At 38.9% G+C, this 21,324-nt stretch overlaps 1 protein-coding gene across 5 annotated transcripts in view; it reads left to right on the forward strand.

Annotated features, from left to right (window-relative positions):
- LOC149194089 (ASC1-like protein) overlaps positions 1-21,324 on the forward strand; it is a 95,866-nt gene that overhangs the window by 11,445 nt on the left and 63,097 nt on the right. For all 5 annotated transcript variants that reach the window (XM_089405029.1, XM_089405030.1, XM_089405028.1 and 2 more), the window contains 2 exons: positions 14,748-14,977; positions 15,135-15,290. In XM_089405029.1, coding sequence (XP_089261155.1) covers positions 14,748-14,977; positions 15,135-15,290 — 386 coding nt within the window. The remainder of the gene's footprint in view (positions 1-14,747; positions 14,978-15,134; positions 15,291-21,324) is intronic.

A 21,324-nucleotide genomic window follows, 5' to 3' on the forward strand; every position in this document is an offset into this window, starting at 1 on the left:
TGCAATAGACCGGTTCTTTCTCTCAACTACTCCATTTTGTTCGAGATTATAGGGCACAATAGTCTCCTTCTTGATACCTTCCTTTTTGCAAAAGTCTATGAATTCATTTGAGATGTATTCCCCACTGTTGTCGGACCTAGAGATCTTAATTTTCTTCCCTATTTGATTTTCGACCAAAGCTTTGAACTCCTTGAACATTTCGAAGGCCTCATCCTTGTACTTCAAATAATATATCCATGTCTTTCTTGAGAAATCGTTGATGAAGGTAATGTAATAGAGATGGCCACCAAGTGAATGAACGGGCATTGGACCGCATATATTAGAATGAATGAGGTGGAGGATGTCTTTTGTCTTGTTCTTGCTAAAGGAGAATGGTCCCCTTGTCTTCTTTCCATTAGCACATCTTAGACATACTCCATCATGTTGAGCTTGAACAACAGGGATCCCAGAACCCAACTTCTTCAATTTTGGAAGAGCTTCATAGTGAATATGGGCCATGCTTCGGTGCCACAACTTGCTTTGATGATTTGTATCATGGAACATTGCTAGAATAGGTCTACTAGTGATTCTATAGAGTCCTTCAAATCAAGATCCCAATGTGAAAGCATCTCTCATAGAGGATCCAATGGCTAAGTAAGTACTTTTCCTTTGATGAAAGCAACCCTCATTCCTTTGTCTTCCAAAGCAAACATAGATACCAAATTCTTCTTCAATCCTGGCGCATACATCACATCATGAAGCAAAACAAATTCCCCAGAGTCCAAGTGAAATTTAACAGACCCAAAGCCTTTGACAGGATGAGTGATTTATCTCCAAGAATAATCTTTAAACTTGACTCCCTCTCTACTAAATTAGAGAGAACTTCCTTATACCTAGAGAAATGATGAGAGGCCCCACTATGAACCAACCAGTTATCCCAAGCATCCAGAGGAGAGGAACTAGAAAGAGCAAAAATAAGGATATATTTAGATTGATTAACAACATTACTTTCATACTTGGAATTTCTTGACCTCTTTTGTGGATGATAACTTTCTTCATGATTATCGAGAGAGTCTCTTCTTCTTCTATCATTCCTTCTTCCTCTCTTCTATCATCTCTTCTGTCATATGACCTGTTGTTGTTGAAGCCATGGTTATTGTTGTAGGATTTTGAAGTGTTTCTTCTTAGAGCATCTCCCTTCTCGGGCAATCTCGAGCATAGTGACCTTTTCGATGACAATTATAGCATTCGACATCTCTATCTTGTCTTCTTGACTCCTTGGAGTCTCGGTTGGCTTGAGGATGTTGAAGAATGTAACTAGGTTTGGTCTTCATAATTGTACTTGAGTCATAATGAAATATATTTATCAAAAGAAAGAAAAAATATTTTTTATTATTAATTAAATTGACTTGTTAAAGCATGGGTTTCATGCTTGGGTCAATTGTCATAGGTCAAGCCTCCATTGTAGGCTTTTAGGATTTGTAAGTCAAAGTCAAAGTCTATTTTGTTATGTCAAAATCTTCCTCCATCAAGTCTCCTTGCAATCAGCCTCCAAATTAATAGTCAACAAGTCAGCTTCACTAAATAAACTCATGTCGGTTTATTTTGAGTGGGAAACAACTATATATAGGAGTGTAGACTTCGCTCATCAAGTAGAGAAAAGAAACAAGTTCGGAGCATCTCAAAAAGGAAGTTCGGGGTAACACAGTGACTCAGATTACAGGACAACATGTTAGGATATTCCGACACATAGGATATAGTTAAGTTCAACTTGGTCTAGTATAGAGTTAGGTTAGAGTTAGGTAAAGTGTGTTTCTTTACCGTTGTACATTTTGTAACTTACAATCCGACGGTCACGATATGTAGTGATCCGACGGTTCACTCTCACCTCGGTATTACCGACACTTGATCCGTGGCTTGACACCCGATTGGTCCATGAGTTCTATTTAAAGCGCATGGAGGGTCATTGTTCGGGTTATCCGTGCATGAGAGAAGCTTATGTAAATTTTCATTCTTTGATTAATAAATTGTCTGTACCCACGTTGGGACAGGCCGTGGACTGTTTCCCTCCTTGCACTCTGAGGGTTTTAACCACGTCAAAAATACTGGTGTATTGATTTGAGATCTGGTTGTGAGCGGTGTCCTTTTGGTATTCTTCTGTGGAACTTACCCTGTAAATTCCTACATGGTATCAGAGCTATTTGAGGGCCGCGTCCGTTGGTGATCCAAATCTGAAGCCGGTAGAACTGCATGCGGCTGTCGTTTCCTAGATCTGCTGTTTCTGACTGCTTTCGGGCCGAGAGGACTGCTCTGTTGCATTCGGAGCATCTGTTTCAGTGAGGAACCCCTTTCGTTTCACGCGAAAAGGTTTCCGGTAGCCCTAGCTGCGTCATTTTTCAGATCGGGAGGTATACAGTGTTTTTTTTGCAGTTTACTGTCATTTTCTCTCTGCTTATTTCGGTTTCGGTTTATTTAGCCTTTTTTTTCCCGGATCTATACCTTTCATTTCTGCGTATGCTCTTTGCCCTGCGACTCTGTGCGATCTGGGCAAATCAGAAACAGAAAGAAAGGATTTTTCTCATGCGTATGCTCTTTTCCCTGCACCTTAGTGTGATCTCGGAAAATCAGAAACATTGAGGAAAATATTTAGTTTTTCGGCTAAAAGCTAACTTTGAGATTTTTTTTTAAAATTTCTAGTTTTTTGGCTAAAGCTAACTTCGAGCCGTAAGGTTCGTTTTTCTTTGGATATTCGTGTTGGGTTTTGTGTTTTGTGTTTTGTAGGGGAAAAGAGTCTTCCCAAGGCAAGCACGCAAATCGAGGCCCCCCCCCCCTCTCTCTCTCTCTCTCTCTCTCTCTCTCTCTCAAATATTTTGTATAGATCAATTGGTTCAAAGACCTTTTAAGAGAGTAGAGGTCTTGGGTTCAAGTCTCCATTTTGTGGGGGCGGATTTTTTCATTCCCGCACATTCGCGCACTTTGCCGGCAACGTCAACAATTTTTTTTCAAAAAGCCATAACTTCTTCATCCGGAAGCCTTTTTCAGAGCCGTTTTTTTTAAAACCGCCTATTTTTTCGAGATCTATCCATTGGACCACTTACTTTCAGCATCTTCAGCTTCAGTTGTTTTTCAAAAATGGAAAGTCCATGCCAAGTCATTCTTGACAGCACTAACTACTTCCAATGGGTAGCCTACATGGGAGATTTACTTAGAAGTAAAGGTCTCTTCAGAATAGCCACAGACCAAGAGAAGAAACCCAAAGATGAAGACAAGGCCGAAAAATGGGAAAATCGACAAGATCAAGCACGTGGCTTGATAGGAATGTCTGTTTCTCCTGATCTTAGATTCCACATTGCAGAAATTGAAACTCCTCATGAAGCATTAGAAAAACTTGCTAAAGTTTTTGGGATTAAAAATGAAATTAGATCCCATCAACTTGAAAATGAGCTGCTTACTTTGGATCCTAATAATTTTTCTTGCATTGAAGATTTCTTGTCAAAATTCAAGACCCTTAGATATCTCTTGGAAGGTGTTAAAGTTAAGAAAGATGATGGTAACCTTATTTATTCCATCCTCACTAAGTTAGGACCAGCCTACTCTGTATTTGTTTCCACTTTCCATTCTACCAGGGAAGCTTTCATTTGTCAAGGCAAAGACTACAAGCCCCCTTCCTTTGACTCCTTTTGTGATTCCTTAATAAGAGAACAAGAAAAACTCTTACACCTTGGTCTTCTTAATCTTGGAAACTCTTCCACAAAAGCGTTAGCCGCCCAGCAGCAACCAAATTCAAAGAATCCTAAGAAGTCTTATCCTCAAAGGAATGGTCCTAAACCAACTCAGCCTCAAGATGAAAGATCATTTCAGCAATATGATAAGCCAATAAAAACAAATGGAAGAAGACTGATAGACATTGTAACTTTTGTAATCGAGATGGCCACTTAGAATCTAAATGCTTTAAGAAGATGGAAGCCTTGGAAGCCGCAATGAAGAAACATAACATCCATCTGGAGCCTACTTCAACTTCAACTTCCGGAACGGCATTTTCTGCATGTCATCGTCAATCATCTCAGTCTGGTTATGCATTAAATGTATCTTCTTCTTCTTCTCATTCTCATGAGTGGCTCATTGATTCTGGAGCCTCTTGTCACATGGCCAAAAACCAAGCCATGTTTTCTTCTTTAAATGATTGTAACACCAAAAATATATATGTTGGTGATGATAGATCTCTTAATGTTGTAGGGACTGGAACTGTTCATCTAGACAATGGTCAGTTCAATGATGTATTATGTGTTCCAAACTTATCCTGCAACCTTCTATCTGTCTATCAGATAACTCATTCAGGTGAAGGTAAAATTGTTGAATTTTCACCTCATGATGTTGTAATCAAGGATCTAAAAGATCCTAAACAGATTCTAGCTACTGGTCTTGCTGATGATTCCAAAAGGTTGTATAAGTTTCACAACTTTGGGTCATCCCATCTTCCCTCAGTATTTGTTGCTCATAATGATGAAGTGAGCAAACTTTGGCATGAGCGGTATGGTCACTTAAACTATCGCTCCCTTCAGCATCTATGTAAAGAAAACATGGTGACAGGTCTTCCTATGGTATCTTGCAAAGATGGTGTTTGTTCCGGATGTGTACTCGGAAAACATCATCGGGACAGTTTTGACAAACGTGCCTCTTGGCACGCCTCAGCCCCCTTACAGCTTGTGCACAGTGATTTATGTGGTCCTCTTCCTGTTGCTTCATTCTCTGGCTGCAAGTACTTCTTAACTTTCATTGATGATTTCTCTAGACGCACTTGGGTATACTTCTTAAAACTCAAGAGCGAAGTATTTACCACCTTTTTGGCCTTCAAAGCATTCGTTGAAAAACAATCTGGACATCAAATTCTTAAGCTAAGAACTGATAATGGTGGAGAATATGTTAAAAATGCATTCATCAACTTTTGCACCGAAAATGGAATTCAAATGCAACATACTGTTCCATACACTCCACAACAAAATGGTGTAGCTGAAAGGAAAAATCGCACTTTAAAGGAAATGGCTAATTGTATGCTGCAATCTAAAGGACTCAGTCTTAGTTTTTGGGCCGAAGCAATTAATTGTGCAAATTATATAATCAATCGCACTCCTACTAAGGTTCTAGAGAATATCACTCCAGAAGAAGCTTGGAGTTCCATTAAACCAGATGTAAGTCACTTTCGTGTGTTTGGAAGTGAAGCATGGGCCCATATTCCAGATGAAAAGCATAAAGCCTTAGAACCTAAGAGTGAGAAATGTACTTTTGTTGGATATTCTGAAGATGTAAAAGGCTATAGACTTATTCCATTTAAGTCCAAAAATGTTATCATTAGAAGAGATGTAAAATTTGATGAAAATAAATCGGCCTGCGAGCCTAGTCCGGCGGATGTGCCACCTCTTCCTATCTCTTCTATCTTTGAAAACATTTCTTCTTCTGATGATGAAAGCGAGGATGATAATCCTTCCCCACCTTCTCAGGATCCTCAACTTCCAAGATGGGTCCGTGCTACTCGGGATGCAGCAGGTGATCTTGCCGGTGATCCTACAGATCAGCGACGTACACGTTCTCAGTTTGAAAGAGCCTCTTCTTTACTGGCTCAAGCTCCAGTAAATCATGATCCTGACACTTTTGCAGAAGCTTCAGGCCATCCACATTGGGAAACAGCTATGAATGAAGAATATCATTCATTGATGACAAATGATACATGGGATCTTGTTCCTCTACCAAAGGGACGCAAACTTGTTAGATGCAAATGGGTTTACAGAACCAAGTATGGACCAGATGGGAAAGTTGATAAACATAAAGCTCGTCTAGTTGCTAAGGGCTTTTCACAGGTTGAAGGCATTGACTACACTGAAACCTTCTCTCCAGTTGCCAAAATGAACTCTATCCGCCTTGTTCTTTCCCTTGCTGCCTCTTTAAAATGGGAAGTCCATCAAATGGATGTTAAATCTGCCTTCTTGCATGGGGACTTGCAGGAAGAAATCTATATGGAACAACCCATTGGCTTCATACAAACAGACTCCAGCCTCGTTTGTCGACTTAAGAAATCCCTTTATGGCCTCAAGCAAGCTCCTCGAGCTTGGTATGCCAAAATGGATAGCTTTCTTTTAGAATCTGGCTTTTCTAGGTGTCATTCTGACAATACTGTCTACACCAAGAAAGTGGGCAACTCTCTCATCATCCTTGTTCTTTATGTTGATGATCTTATTCTTACTGGTAGTGATCCCAACCTTATAAACCATGTGAAGTCCAGCCTTAAAAAGAAATTTGAAATGACAGACTTAGGACACTTACACTATTTTCTCGGTCTTCAAGTCTTGCAATCCCAAGAGGGTATTTTCCTTTCCCAGTCCAAGTATGCTTGTGATATTCTTCGTCATTTTCACATGGAAGACTGTAAGCCAGCCCCTTCTCCCTTTCAGTCTGGAGTCAAACTTTCAGTCTCTTGTACTTCTCCTGAAGTTGATGCTACCTTATACCGTCAACTTGTCGGAAAACTCTTGTATTTAACCCATACTCGTCCTGATCTTTCCTTTGTTGTTGGCCTTGTTGCTCGTTTTATGCAAAACCCCCGTGAAAGTCATTGGAAAGCAGCTAAAAGAATACTTCGTTATGTTCGAGGTACAATACAGTTTGGGATTCATTACAGTGCCAAAGCAGCTCCTCTGTTAGTTGGTTTCACTGATTCTGATTGGGCTGGTGACCTTGATGATCGGAAGTCTACTGCCGGTTATGTCTTCACTCTTGGTTCAGGACCTATTACATGGGCTTGTAAGAAACAGGCTGCCATTTCTCTTTCGTCAGCAGAAGCAGAGTATCGTGGTGCCGTGGAAGCTAGTAAGGAAGCCTTGTGGCTTCGTCAGATCCTATCAGAGTTTGGCTTTGAGCAGCAGCATCCAACCACACTTTGGTGTGATAATCAAAGTGCCATTCAGCTATGCAAAGATCCAGTCCAGCATCAGCGCAGCAAACACATTGAACTACACATGCACTTCATCAGAAAGCTCATTCTTGACCATGTTCTTGAAGTGCAATATTGTCCAACGGATGATCAGGTTGCAGACATCTTCACAAAGGCTCTCACAGAGGCGAAGTTCACTAAACTTCGATATATGCTTGGAGTTCAGGAAGTTGTCACTAAGGGGGGATAGGCTCTAGTGCCTCCTTCCTTCTCCTATTGTGTCATATTTGTAAATCCTTCAATCCTATCCCAAGTTGTTCTTAAGGGGGGATGTTAGGATATTCCGACACATAGGATATAGTTAAGTTCAACTTGGTCTAGTATAGAGTTAGGTAAAGTGTGTTTCTTTACCGTTGTACATTTTGTAACTTACAATCCGACGGTCACGATATGTAGTGATCCGACGGTTCACTCTCACCTCGGTATTACCGACACTTGATCCGTGGCTTGACACCCGATTGGTCCATGAGTTCTATTTAAAGCGCATGGAGGGTCATTGTTCGGGTTATCCGTGCATGAGAGAAGCTTATGTAAATTTTCATTCTTTGATTAATAAATTGTCTGTACCCACGTTGGGACAGGCCGTGGACTGTTTCCCTCCTTGCACTCTGAGGGTTTTAACCACGTCAAAAATACTGGTGTATTGATTTGAGATCTGGTTGTGAGCGGTGTCCTTTTGGTATTCTTCTGTGGAACTTACCCTGTAAATTTCTACACAACAAAGGAGTGTTAGTTCACAAGGTCGAAGTATTGGGCTGTAACTCTAAGCTATCTCAAAACTGAAAACAAAGGAGATACAAGTTCGGTCAGAGGAAGGAAATTTGGGTTACAGGTCATCATCATTCGGTCTGCAACTCGTTGAAGAAAAGAAGCTTGTTGAAGTTATGAGGATTATCTTCCTATGGAAGTGATAAAAGGAAGTAGACTGAAGTCTACTACAGTTCTGAAGTATCTATGATTGCAGGATCCTAAATGAAAAAGATGACAAGGCTGAAGTATGTTAAGGGCTGCCACAGGAATGAAGACTGGGCTACTACGACAGAACCGAGGATCGAAGTATGTTGAGGATGCGATAAACCATGGCATGATTTGGTTGTTGTAGAACTGAAGTATGTCACCATAGAAACATGATCGAAGCATGACATAGTTGCAAGATTGAAACAATATACCGAAGTCTGTTAAAAGGCGCTATCATATTGTTGAACGAGGTTGACTTGATGGAAGGAAGAAGTCTTTGGTCTAGGTAGAGTCTTGGTCATCTTAGTCTTTGTTTTAAATCTACTGAAGGAAGAATTACTTGACTAGGTTTTCCCCTAGGTAGGGGTTTCGCCTTGGCTGCGTGCCTACATCTCGTGTCCTCCTCTATTTGTTGATTGACATTAGTCTTGATGATAAGAACAAGATAAATCAAAAGACGAATAACTAATCATGAAACATCACAAGTTAATGTCATAATAAGAGAAATCAAATTAATTTGCCACCTAATGGATTTCTCAACAGAGGAGGTCTTCTTGCATTAGATGGCTTTCCCTTTCCTTTCTTCTCATTCTTCTTCTTCCCTTGAGCAAAGAAGGCAGTAGGCTCTCCTTCATTTGGCCTTTGAATTCTCCCCCTAGATATCATCAATCTTTCCTCTTGATTGCATAGAGCAAGTAGCTTGTCAAAAGTAGGATCCTTTCTCTATTGTTGGTAGAAGTAATGAACATGTCCCATGAAGAAGGAAGACCACTAAGGGCAGTCATCACCAATTCCACGTTAGGTACAATTCCTTGAGCAGTTCGGAGTTGATCCTTGATTTTAGTGATTCACATGTAGAATGATTGTATAGTCTCTCCCTTGCACATCTTAGATTCCTTGAGTTGATTTTTCAAATCCATAATGTGGCTCATACATGCCCACAATCTTACCATACATTTCCTTGGATGTCTTCAAAGAAGAAATATAAACAAGTAGATGATCTCTTAAAGAGTCAATAATGATCTTCTTAGCTTTGATCTCACCTTTCTTGTACTTGGATTTGACAGCTTGGGGAGCATTTTCCGGAGGTGCTGAAATCTTTCCTTCCACGTATTCCATGACATCATACTCATCTAAGGTGACATTGATCCTGGTCTTCCAAGTTGCAAAGCTAGATGCATCAGCTAACTTTTCATTATCCTTGAAGTATGAGGTAGACATTTTTTACCAGACCAAAATTCAGCTGCTAGAGGATGGATGCTCTTGCTCTATGTCTCTTGGGCTTGTCTTCACCTTAGCTCTAATACCATGTTAATTTTTCATCAAGAATTGTTCTATGCTGCAACTATTACTTCAACAATTTCCAATAGCATCCAAATTACAATTTCACTTCTTCAATTAGCCAATGACAGTAGAGCAATAATAGATAGAACAATTATACAAATGCACAATGAAAGACAACCAAGAGACAAGAGACACAATATTTGGTCAATGACCAGGGAAAAACCCCACAAGGGGGAAACTGTTAATTTTTCTTAGGGCTATATTGTTCTTTGCTTTGATAATTGCATTTCAAAATTTGCATAGTAAATTCACCCCATAACAACTTAACATTATTCAACAGCATATGCAATTATATAGAAAAAACAACAACATCATCATCGATGCAATGAAACATAAAAGGAACAATAGAAGAAAAGCATTCACACATAGAGACACCAGGATTGGTCAGAGACCAGGGCAAAACCCACCACTATGGGTAAAACCCTTTTAAATTCTTCTTCTTATTAGATTATCATTGAATGATTCAACAAAGAGAGAGTACAAATGATCAACAAAGAGAGAGTACAATGCTTCATATGTTTCATCATAAACCTATCCAACAAAATCAACTAGACAATATCCTGAGATGAATCCAACATTGCTAATAATCCAAAACCCTGATTTAGGAACTTGTAATCAACTGTCGCTGTTGTAGTCAACTGCTGAACTCTGCGGTCAGTGAGCGAAAACTTCACTGTCTGAAACTTGAACTTCACTGATTTAGAAACCTGTAATCAATTGTCATTGTTTGTAGTCAACTGCTGAACTTTCTTTGCGGTCAATTGAAAAATTAAACCTTTAGGTCCTAGTCGTGGGGAAGATGTGTCATGCATGTAGTTGAAAGGCTTCGGTTGAAATTTCTCCATGATGTGCCTGCGACTATAGTCGAAATTTCTCCATGACATGCTTGCGGCTGAGACCCAAAACCTTAAAAACAGAGATGCAAGCTTCAGACCGTGCAATTTCAACCCTGTGCCAACCAATCTCTGCGAACTTTCCTCAGACCTGTGCGGGCCAAACCAAAGAAGAGAATAGAAGAATGCTCCATGATGATATCCAAATGAGGTTCACTTGACTTGTATTTATAACCTTCCAAGGGTGTCTAGTTTTCTTTGGGGCCAACTTGATCAAATATGCACGTGTGGGATTTTAATAAAAAAATACACTTTCCCTCATCCAAATTTAGCGCTTCAATAGTTAGAATTGGTCCTCTTGAAAAGAGGAATCTAGTCCCATGATTGGAATTTGTCATTGAGCTGCCAAATCAACACTCCCTCTCAACTAGGGAGAAATTCCAACTACATCATGTAACCATCGCAAGAGTCTTGTCATCAAACATATGTAATCTCAAATATCTCGTCGTCAAACGTCATCACTACTCATCTATGCTTATCCCACCTTATCTTTTGATTTTCTCTGCTCATATGCTAAACATTCTTGAATCTAAAAGAAGAAGAATTTGACATCGGAGGGGAGCCTAAGATACCACCCTCTATCACGTCAGAGAGCACATCTCAATCTGAAACAATATTAGGGAGCACATCCCAACCTGAGACTACATCGGGCCCGCATAGTTTTAAAACTCGGACTCGGACTCCGACTCGGTCGAGGATTGACTCCGACTCCAACTCCGAAACGGTAATGACTCGGCCAGCTCGATTTCAGTGACTCGGTCGATGTAAAAAATACATTAAATATATTTTTTTTATAAAAAAACATAATTTTAAAGATTTTAAACATAATTTTAAAGATTTTCATTCATGTTTCCAAACACACAGCATTATAATATAGATGGAAGACAACATATGATCAAAGTAGGCTCATGAACCAATCCATTATATCAAAATGGTACCCAATGGCAATACATAGTCAACTATCATACATGATCAAAGACTCAAAACAAAAAACACATAACCAAGGAGGCTAGAAATGGCCTCTACAACAAAAGTAAACTGTGACCAAACTCCAGTACTAGTACTACAGCTACTGGCTAGTAGCTACTGCCAGAGGAGCCAAGATCATGTCGATCAATCTCTGGATCATCATCAGAGTCAGACAGGGGGCCCCATGGTTCCTCCTTCTCATCATCATCTCCAACTGCAGCTGTAGAAGTGGTACCACTAGCAGGCTGTGCAACTGCAGCAGATGCAAGCTGAGATAGAGTAGATATGCGGTTGTGCTTCTGTCGTGGCTGAGCAGAGGAAGCACCTACAACTGGAGTCCTTGCTGGCTGTGAGACTGAGGCTGGTGGATTGGGATATGCATTCAACTGAACAGCATGTTCAAGTTCAACTGATGTCTCGATATCTAAATCTAAATCAAGATCCTCATCAGGATCAAACTCTGATGGACGACTCTCCACTACCCAATCTGATGTGGGATCAATGTCTTCCAACACAATGGGATCTGAATCAGGTTTTTTGTTCAACAAATGGTTTCATCTGAGCCGGAGGTTGTATTGGACATAAACTAGATCATTTAACCGTTTTTGATCCAAACGGTTTCTCTTCTTTGTGTTACTTGGGAGCAGGAGCGAAAACGGGAGCGGGACCGAAAACGGGAGCGAGAGCGACATTTTCAGAAGCTCCTGGTTTGGGAGCGAATCCCAGAGGAGTTCGACAACCAATGTCACTAACATCAAGGTACATAGAGGGATTGGTGCTCTTGATTAAATATGAGTTCCATACCCTAATACATGACAAAATTCAATGGAAACATTGCAATCCTCCAATCCTGAAATCCTGAAAAACTGATAAGTCTGCTGGATTTTGAATGAAATCTAAAATTCTACTTTCTCCATATGAAATCCAATGACGCTGAAACCACTCTCAAACATCCTGAGTCATTTCATGGTAATGTTAAAAATTTAAGTAAAAGGATGAAAATGAAGGATGAAAATTAAGTAAAAGGATGAAAATGAAGATTAAGGAGAATGTCACTTTTACTTTAAGAATTTAACATTACCATGAAATTTGAATAACATATCAATAGTAGAGAGCATTTGAGTGTGTTAAATAGGGTTTGAGAGGGGGAAATGGACCCTAAATAACAGTTAGCTAATTCATAAAACACCTTGAAGTCTAAACCAATCAGCAAACCCCTTAAAATTTCATTAAAATAATGTTAAATCGCTGTTTTAGTGGGTTACGGGCCGCTGTTTGTGACTCGGCCGAGTTAGTACGGGAAACGGCCAAGTTGGCCGAGTCAGCCATGACTTGGCCAACCGAGCCGTTTTTTGTACCCAGTCACTCCGGAGGGCAATGGAATGGACCAACTCGGCCGTTTCTGTTTCGAAACGGCCGTTTTTAAAACTATGGGTCGCTCCCCTAGCGCTTTCGAGCAGAGCATGCTCCGGGAGTGGATTTGAGGAGGGGGGGTGCTCCTCACAGCCTTGGCCTCATGGCATGAAGTTCTATTGACTCTACACCTAAGTTGTTTGAAATATATTTGTAGTCATAGAAGTGTTAGCCGTAAGACTTTGTAGAAAAATACATACCTGAAAACAAATAAGCAAATATTATATTATCAAAAATCTCTGCAGCAAGGTTGACAACATTTGGTATACATACATAAAGTTAGCTACATTAAGACTGTCCACATTCAACCAAAACATTATATAGAGTTTACTAATGTCTTTTGACAAATTTTTTCAATGCATCTACTAATATGAATCCCATAAAAACACCTAATATATTGATTGTTTTACAAAACATATGCTAAAGAAAGCTATGTTCACTCCTGTGTTGTTGCATGCTAGTTCTTGATCCGTAATTTCCATGGCTTTTATCATTTGAATCACCATGTTCTCATCCTTATTTTCCCCATGCTTTGAGATCCTCTGGTTGGAAGCCATCGAGTATGCTCCTTTGTTCATGTTTTCTACCAAATTGTTAAGGAAATTTCGCTTAGCCTTGAGGATAGCCAATCACTATTTGACTTTCAAAACGATGTTCATGATTTTTGCTATTTGCGCCTTTGTTCCTATTCATTGAATTTGGTACGAGAGAAATGATGGAGGCTTTATTTCCCTGTACCATATCTTCATGTGACCTTAAGATTATCCTTAGCTTAGGTAAATCATGATGATCCGTAGTGGTTGACCTTCACCCTTAAGGAAATGGGCTTGTTTCTTATTCTCAAGTTTCTTAAGCAACTTTTCTTGTTCCCTAATTAGCAAACCGCAAAAAGAATGAAAGGTGTAGCCATTACTATCTTCTTTTTTGGAACCCCAACTAGCATGAAATGTCGAACAAAATAAACCATAGTGTGTCTTCAGATTCATCAAGATCAATTTTATAAATTGACCATCCTTCTCTAGAAAAATCCTTTCCACATTCACCCAATTTCAATCATGATTCATAGCTCCTTGACTCGAGTGTAAAATAATATTCATTCCTAAAAAGGGGAGAAGATTAAATCAACTCTTTCTCAATATACATAATTTGACTTTACCGAATTTCCACTGTAGCTTCTTGATCTGAGCCAAATAATCTTCAATCCTTGCAAAGGAGAGAGGATTGAGAAGGATCAACTTTTTCTGAATCTTCATAAATTGACTTTCATTGATCTTGTTGAATAGAGTTTTCATCTTCTTCCAAACTTGATTTCGATAGTCAATCTTTCTTGTATGAAAGCAAATTTCCTTGGAGATGTAGGTTGCTATAACTCCTATAGCCTCTTCCTTATTCTCATCAATGATGAACTTTTTCTAATCATCTTTTGGATCTAGAATTGTAGTCTTTATAAAGTGCCGAAGTGCTTTACTCTTTAATAGAGTTGCCATGTCTTGTGCCCACATACCATAATTGCGGTCATTTAGAACCATAGGTTCTTGCTTGGAACATATAATCACTCATTCTCATCAATGATGAACTTTTGCTAATCATCTTTTGGATCTAGAATTGTAGTCTTTATAAAGTGCCGAAGTGCTTTACTCTTTAATAGAGTTGCCATGTCTTGTGCCCACATACCATAATTGTGGTCATTTAGAACCATAGGTTCTTGCTTGGAACATATAATCACTCTCCAGATCTAAATCTTGATTTAGTTTTCAAGTCAAAACCTTGAGTTAATGGTGTTGTCATTGATGCTAAGAAGCCCTAGATGCCCTGCACTTGTTGAAGATTTTGGATGAAGATCAGTGAATTTGCTTCAGTAATCATCTTCATTTGATTCTTCTCGTCATGCCGATTCTAATGATATGTGGCATGCCTCATGATATGTTCATTTAAAGATGAAGCCCCAAAACTTGGTCAAAGTCCCCAAAACAAGATAATGAGGGCAGATTGTGATTGGATTCTTCATGGCATTTTTAATTTAATTACTTGGAAGTATATATTAAATATTTGGGAAAACATTTGGAAGAACATATTAAATTTCTAGTCAGCCTCCAAAAAGGAAAAGTATTTTGGCCCCAATTATTTAAATTTGAATTTCATATTTCCCTCCAAAAAGGAAAAGTTTTTCCTGTTGAAACTGCTGATGATGGCTGAATTGGTTGCAGCGATTAGCAAGAAGATTTGTGCCAGGCTCTGCAAAAGGAGCATCTCAGGATGAGCAAGATGAATGCAAAAAACGGCATATTAAGTTCAAGGAGTCTGCATGGAAATGTATATATTACTTATCCGCAGAGATTATAGCGCTAGCAGTGACATACAATGAGCCATGGTTCACAAATACAGGAAATTTTTGGGTTGGACCTGGGGCCCAGGTCTGGCCAGATCAGAAAGTGAAGTAAGATTTCCTTTATCTCAAAAGTTACTTTGGTGTCTATGTTTGGTCTGAAGGAGCTTCTGTTTTAGTTGTAATTGCTATATAAATTAAAGAGTAATTGTCCTAAATTTTTGGTACAATTAAAGCTGTTGATATTCTGCAATGTACTGACTTGCAGGACAAAATTAAAAGCATTATACATGTACACAGCAGGATTTTATACATATGGTATTTTTGCATTGATGTTCTGGGAAACAAGGCGGTCAGACTTTGGAGTGAGCATGGGTCATCATGTGGCAACTGTTATTCTGATTATATTATCATACTTGCTAAGGTTTGTTTCTGATACAAAAATATCTTTTCTTGCATTCATTTCATGTCATTACTGTTTACAAAGTTTAGCTGCAAACCATATGATGCATTTTAAAAATTTATATCTTATTTCTTTCCATTGACTTTAGTAGTAGGTAAAAAATGCTCCAAGATTGCATCCAACACCTAACAAGATATCATACATTGCTCAAAGACTTGTGTTAGTGGCAAGTGTGATCCACAAGATTCATCTTAGTAGGACCACAATATTCATGAGACCGACTTAGCTAAGCAGCTATAAGATCCACCTATTAAGAAGCAAAGCAGATTATTATTACAAAGAAATTAAACTTTATTGAACTTACTAAAAAAATATTATGACCTTTGAAGAAGCATATTACTTTAGCTTAATAATAAAGTTTTATAATTTTTTTTTTGTTTATTGAACTAAGCAAAACAAAAAAAGATCTTTCAAACTTGCTGCTTAACTCCTTGCTTTTTGCTGCTTTAGTTCATAAGGTACGAACCTTTTTAAATGCCTCCACCTCAGATCCGAATTACTCCTCTTGCTCAGCTGTTTTTCTTGCCCAAAGTGAGGAGATGACCTATTTATAGGCTTTTTTGACCCTAAAACAAGGCCTACTTTGTAGAAAATCCTTGAAACTTTGCAACTGCTAATGAGAGCAAACTGATCACAAAAGACACAAGCTTTCTCTACCAAAAATTTGTGGAAAGAAAACAATGAATAGAAACACAATCATATAGAACACAAAATTTATCTGGGGAACCCAACTGGGAAAAACCCCTTTTTGCTTGTATTGAATCAACTGAGCAATCTGATCTATTACATAGAATCTTCTTCAAGCCTGAAGCTCCCTGCAATACTGATCAACTCTCTACAGAGTGGCCCAACACTTAGTCAAACAAGGCCTGATAGGAGCTCCTATTTCCTAGTGCAAATCTGCTCCTAAAAAATAGGAATTTCTCCTATTTCATTGCGCAATTCCCAAGAGAAATGGCCCTGCTCAATCCTCAAGCCTTGCACACAAAAACCTGTGTACAATAAATAAATACATTTGTGCCTTCATTCAATCTCAATAGGCAATTTGAATTGCATGACCTACTAGGGCTAAATTTAGCAGCTGCTACTTGTTAACTGAGAGTAAGTTGAGTTAACACAAAGTCAACTACTCAACTAAACTCATGTCTATCTCTATTCTAGAACTAGAGATCAGTTAACTGACAAAAACTAGAGTTAACTCCACTAGATAGCTAATTTTAGCCATCAACTAGTCCACAACTCACTGAAAGCCATCTAACTCGAATTAACTGACAATAACTCAGTGATAGGCCACATCACACATGTCAACTGACAATGAACTCAAGTAACTATGAGACTGAATTCGAATTAGCATCCTTGACCAAGGCACAAGTTAAAGAAGCCATTCCTTGCTATATTTTCAACACTCCCTCTTAGCGAGGAAGGGATTCTTGGAAGAACCTTGTCCACCTGGATCTGTCTTCAACTTTACCAAATTCTTCGCTACTGCAGCTGCTCCCTCTGAACTATAAGACTTCTCTGCTTCCTTCTACGAACCCTGCTTTGAAGACCTATTCTTTCCCGCCATGCTCTGCGATTTCACCACTTTAGTCATAAGTGCCATGTACCCTGTGTACCTGGGTGTCTGTGTCTTGATGCTGGGAGATTCAACTCTCTTTTGAGCTCCCTAATCAAATCCTCTACCCACTTGGCTTGAAATTTCCCTATAGTGGATGTCTCTAACTGAGTGGCTACCTCCACTTGCCCTAGGCTATGGTCCTCATCATCATCCTGTTGGTTGTTGAAGAATCTAGGGCAAATGAGGTTCTTCTTGTCATGATAACTATTTGTGAGGTTCTTTAACATTTTCTTATTAGCACAATCGTTCCTTATTATTAGAGTGTGTTTACTTTGTTCGTCAAATAGTTACCAAAATCAAAAGAGACAAGAACACACGATGTTGGCTTTTTGCCAGGGCCCAAACCTCTCACTCTTTGAGAGGAAAACCCACATGAAATTCTTCTTATAGGGATTCCCATTGACGAATACCAAGACCATGGCCCTTGACCTAATTAAGCCACTCCAAGACCGAGACATCAATCCTCTTCTTTGTCACTGCTGAGATTATCACCATCACTGTTGCTTCACCGAGGTCATCAAGCTGCTCTATCATCGAGATCATTATTGTGCATTCATTGATATGATCTGTGTATATTTACTGAGATCATTACTGTACATTCACTAAGATTATCACTATACAATTACAAAGATCATAACTGTACCAACGAAATCTACATACTGAAGCTGCACCGAGATCTTTTATTATGATGATGACTTCATAATTATATCTTCATGAAATCATTGTGCCGAGATTATGACTGCATCCAAAATATGAGACAGAGTGTGTCTTTGTGGGATCACCAAGATCCTTATCATCACACTTATGCCTTGATTGTGACTGTTCCTAAAGAGTATGTAGGATGTGTATCTCTTCATCGCAAATATACCGAGACCATGACTTCATCTTGTGACAGAGACTGCGATTTGTATGTATCATGACTTCGTTTAGTATGCCGAGATTGTGATCATGAGATGGTTGACACACATAAGTGTTGTCACTGTAATTACCCATTAGAATTATACTCCTGTAGTGCGGATCACAGAGAGTGTACTCTTCCAAAGATTGCAGAGGATCCTCATCCCTGTGTTGTGGATCCCTGACTTGTACCCATCCGGATTTCACCCTATGACAGACCCAAAAATCTCAGACAAGTTCGAGTTCTGTCTCACTGTTTTGCGAATACCCTAGTTGGGTATATATAGTGGTTTGCACTCCATATTTAGCTGACTTGACAAAGTGAACCGATGTGTCTCCTTCTACAAGCCGACATGACTTCTATTTAATTCATTTGTTGGCCGACGTGAAGAGGATTGTGCTTGTCATTTTGGAGGGTTGTTAGACACTTTTTATAGACTTGTATACATCAAACATAGGCTCAAGAAGAGCTCTTTAATTATGACAAATCCTAAAGACATCAAGAAGAAGTCTTTGACCTATAAGTGACACTTCTTGCTCATGAAACCCATGATGCAAGGAATACAATAAATATATATTTTTATTCTCTTTATTACATCATTTACATCAATCATAATTACATGTCATTATGAAGATCGAACCTAGTTACACTTTCTTCAACACTCCCTCTTAACTAGGGAGGTGTTCATAATGGTACTTGGTCATTCTCAATCTGAAGAATTTCTCGTAAGAAGAATTAGATTGGTAACCCATCTGTATAGCATCATAGTAACCAACATTGTTTCCACAACAAGGCCTTGACTGACACCTCTATCTCTCATTAGATCAGAGCACAATTTTGGCGAGACCAATGACTATAGACACCTTCATCCTTGTCTCTCAAGGTACATACCCACCCGGGTGTTCACTGAGTATGACCTTCAAGGACTATTCTTATCTTGGTTTCCCAGCCCTCAAAGAATATCTGTCCTCTTGCCCAAGCTCCCTTTTAATCAGGAACTTTGTCAAAGCTCCCTCTTAGTTAGGGACTCTTCTATACATCAACAACTTCTTCTTCGTGGGTCCTTCAACAACTTGATCAACTTCTCTCCTTGATGTCATGAAATTTAGTTGAGCTTCTTCCTTGTAGGGCAACAACCATCGATCACTTTCCTTCTTATTCCTTCATGTCATTCCTTTCTTAATGGAAAGTGGCATTCTTGGTACATATCTGGAACCTTCATCATATGGCTACTTCTTCGTGCTTCTTTCAGGAGTTTCCATCCACCGCATGAATGTTGGTTGTATTGTACTTACAAATCTTGTTCTAGCAGCCCTACATGAACTCATCCAGATATTATTCAAGAAATCAAAACATAGCATTAAATCAAATCGTACCTTCTGAGATGGCTCTTCATCATGACATCTTTTTAGTAGGTATCGACATCCTGCATACATGTTGACACATCTCCATTAGAGTCTTCATATCTTTTTGGGAGATTTTCTAGTCAAGTCTTCTTGATATTTTGGATGTTGATTGCCTTCATCAGGGTTGCATATCTCTCGATCTCTTCCTTCCTCACACATTCCGTTTTCAGTAGCTTTCAACAAGAGTTTCTTCATTATAGCCAACCACCTCATACTTCATATGAGGACATATTATGTTGATTTCATCTAGTGCGACTTATGCCTTCCTGCATCCTTTCAGAGGAGGAGATCCTATTTTTTTTGATCATGCTTCTTAAGATAGAAGCAATGATCCATGTTACTTGCAACCATACGACATGACATTGTAATATTAAACACAAGCATGCATACCTTATTTTACCTTTAGGGCATTGAGGCTTCTTCCAACAACTTCTTTGATTGAAAAGATCTTCAATCCCTTGATCTACTTCATGTCATCACACCATCATCTCATGAATTCCATAAGTTGGAGTTCTTGTTGAAACACTTGCTTTCTTTCTAGATTAGTGAATCCTCCGATGAGGATTCCATTAGAGAATTTTGAGGATCTTGTATATCCCCAACTGGCAGATATTTCCTTTTTGACTTGATGTATGATGAGCCTTGTCCTAGATGACTCCTTCCTTTCCTTCAATATCCATTGAGGCTCCCAAGAGATATATCCTTCATGTTTTGTCTGTCATGGATTTTGTCCTGCATGATTCTCATGGTGATGTCACGAGCTCTTGTTTCTAATGCTTCCATGATGCCACAATGCATCTTATCATCATTGTCATATCTTATAACAAAAGCTTATGATAGGACCCTTTTGTGAGGGATACCATCTTACTTGTAGGAGAGATTTGTTATTCCCTCTTTTCTTGGCCCTTTTCTTCAGCTTCCTCCATCTATCTGGTGATATGAGCTTCCAAAATCTTTCCATAGCATTGAATCTTAGCTATACTTATTTTGTCTTGCTTGAGGACCAACCTTGCCTTTCCTTTCTGCACATGGTTGAGTTCTTTTAACCTTCAATACTTTTGCCATCAACTTGTCTTTCTCTATTTAGCATAGAGACCATAAGTTGTAGAGTGAGGTAACTTTCTTATCCCATGGATATTTGTTACCTTGATTATATGTTAGTGCATTATAGATCAATGGTGGTTATCTTCCTTCCTAGATCTTGTAGATGAGACCTTATGAAGATATCCTACATCCTTTGATACCCTTTTCTTTCATGTAGATCAGATTTCATGTGACCTTCTTCATTGCACATTCAGAGAATGAGTTTATCATCTACATCACTTTGATGTCTCCAATATTGCTATGTGAGGGGATCTTTCATAGGTATCCCTTTCCATAAATTCAGAGGAGATATGTGTAATGACTTCAACTACTTAGAGGACTATGTCTATCCTCCTTCTTCATGCAAGGAATCTTGATGACCCATCCAACCTATAGATGTCCTTGCAATTATGAAGTCATTTAACCAAATTTATAAATTGAAAAGATACTTACTTGTCATCTAAAGATGAAATCTTCACCTTGATTGCTTTGATGATGGTTCAAGAAGATATATTAGTTCCTCTTCTTGGATGACCTTCTTTTGAATGAGAGAGTCTTTCCTCAATAGAAGAGGTTGCTCCTTTTGAGGATGATTTGCTGCTTTCTCAAATGATCTTCTTCTAGGGCAAGGAGATGATCCTTGCTTGGTTTTTATAACCTTGATTTGTATACAATTTGATGAGGGTCTTGGTGGCCTTTTGATGATGATTGTGGAGACAAATGTTCTTGCTATTGTAGACTGATTCATGATTGTTGTTGTAGACTGTTGTTGAAGACTAATCCTTCAATCTTGACAAAGCTCTTCAACCTTGCTTTGATGCCCTTCTTGAAGACTGATCCTTGTATGTCTCTTTTGTTGCCCTTCCTTTGACTTCTAAACCTTAGCTCTGATACCTGGTTGAAGAATCTAGGGCAAATGAGGTTAATGAGGTTCTTCTTGTCATGATAACTACTTGTGAGGTTCTTTAACATTTTTTTATTAGTGCAATC

This window comes from Pinus tabuliformis, chromosome 2_2, assembly GCF_031772625.1.
Source record: "Pinus tabuliformis cultivar Carrire ecotype Pingquan chromosome 2_2, CPIR1, whole genome shotgun sequence".
In the NCBI taxonomy this organism is placed as follows: Eukaryota; Viridiplantae; Streptophyta; class Pinopsida; order Pinales; family Pinaceae; genus Pinus; species Pinus tabuliformis.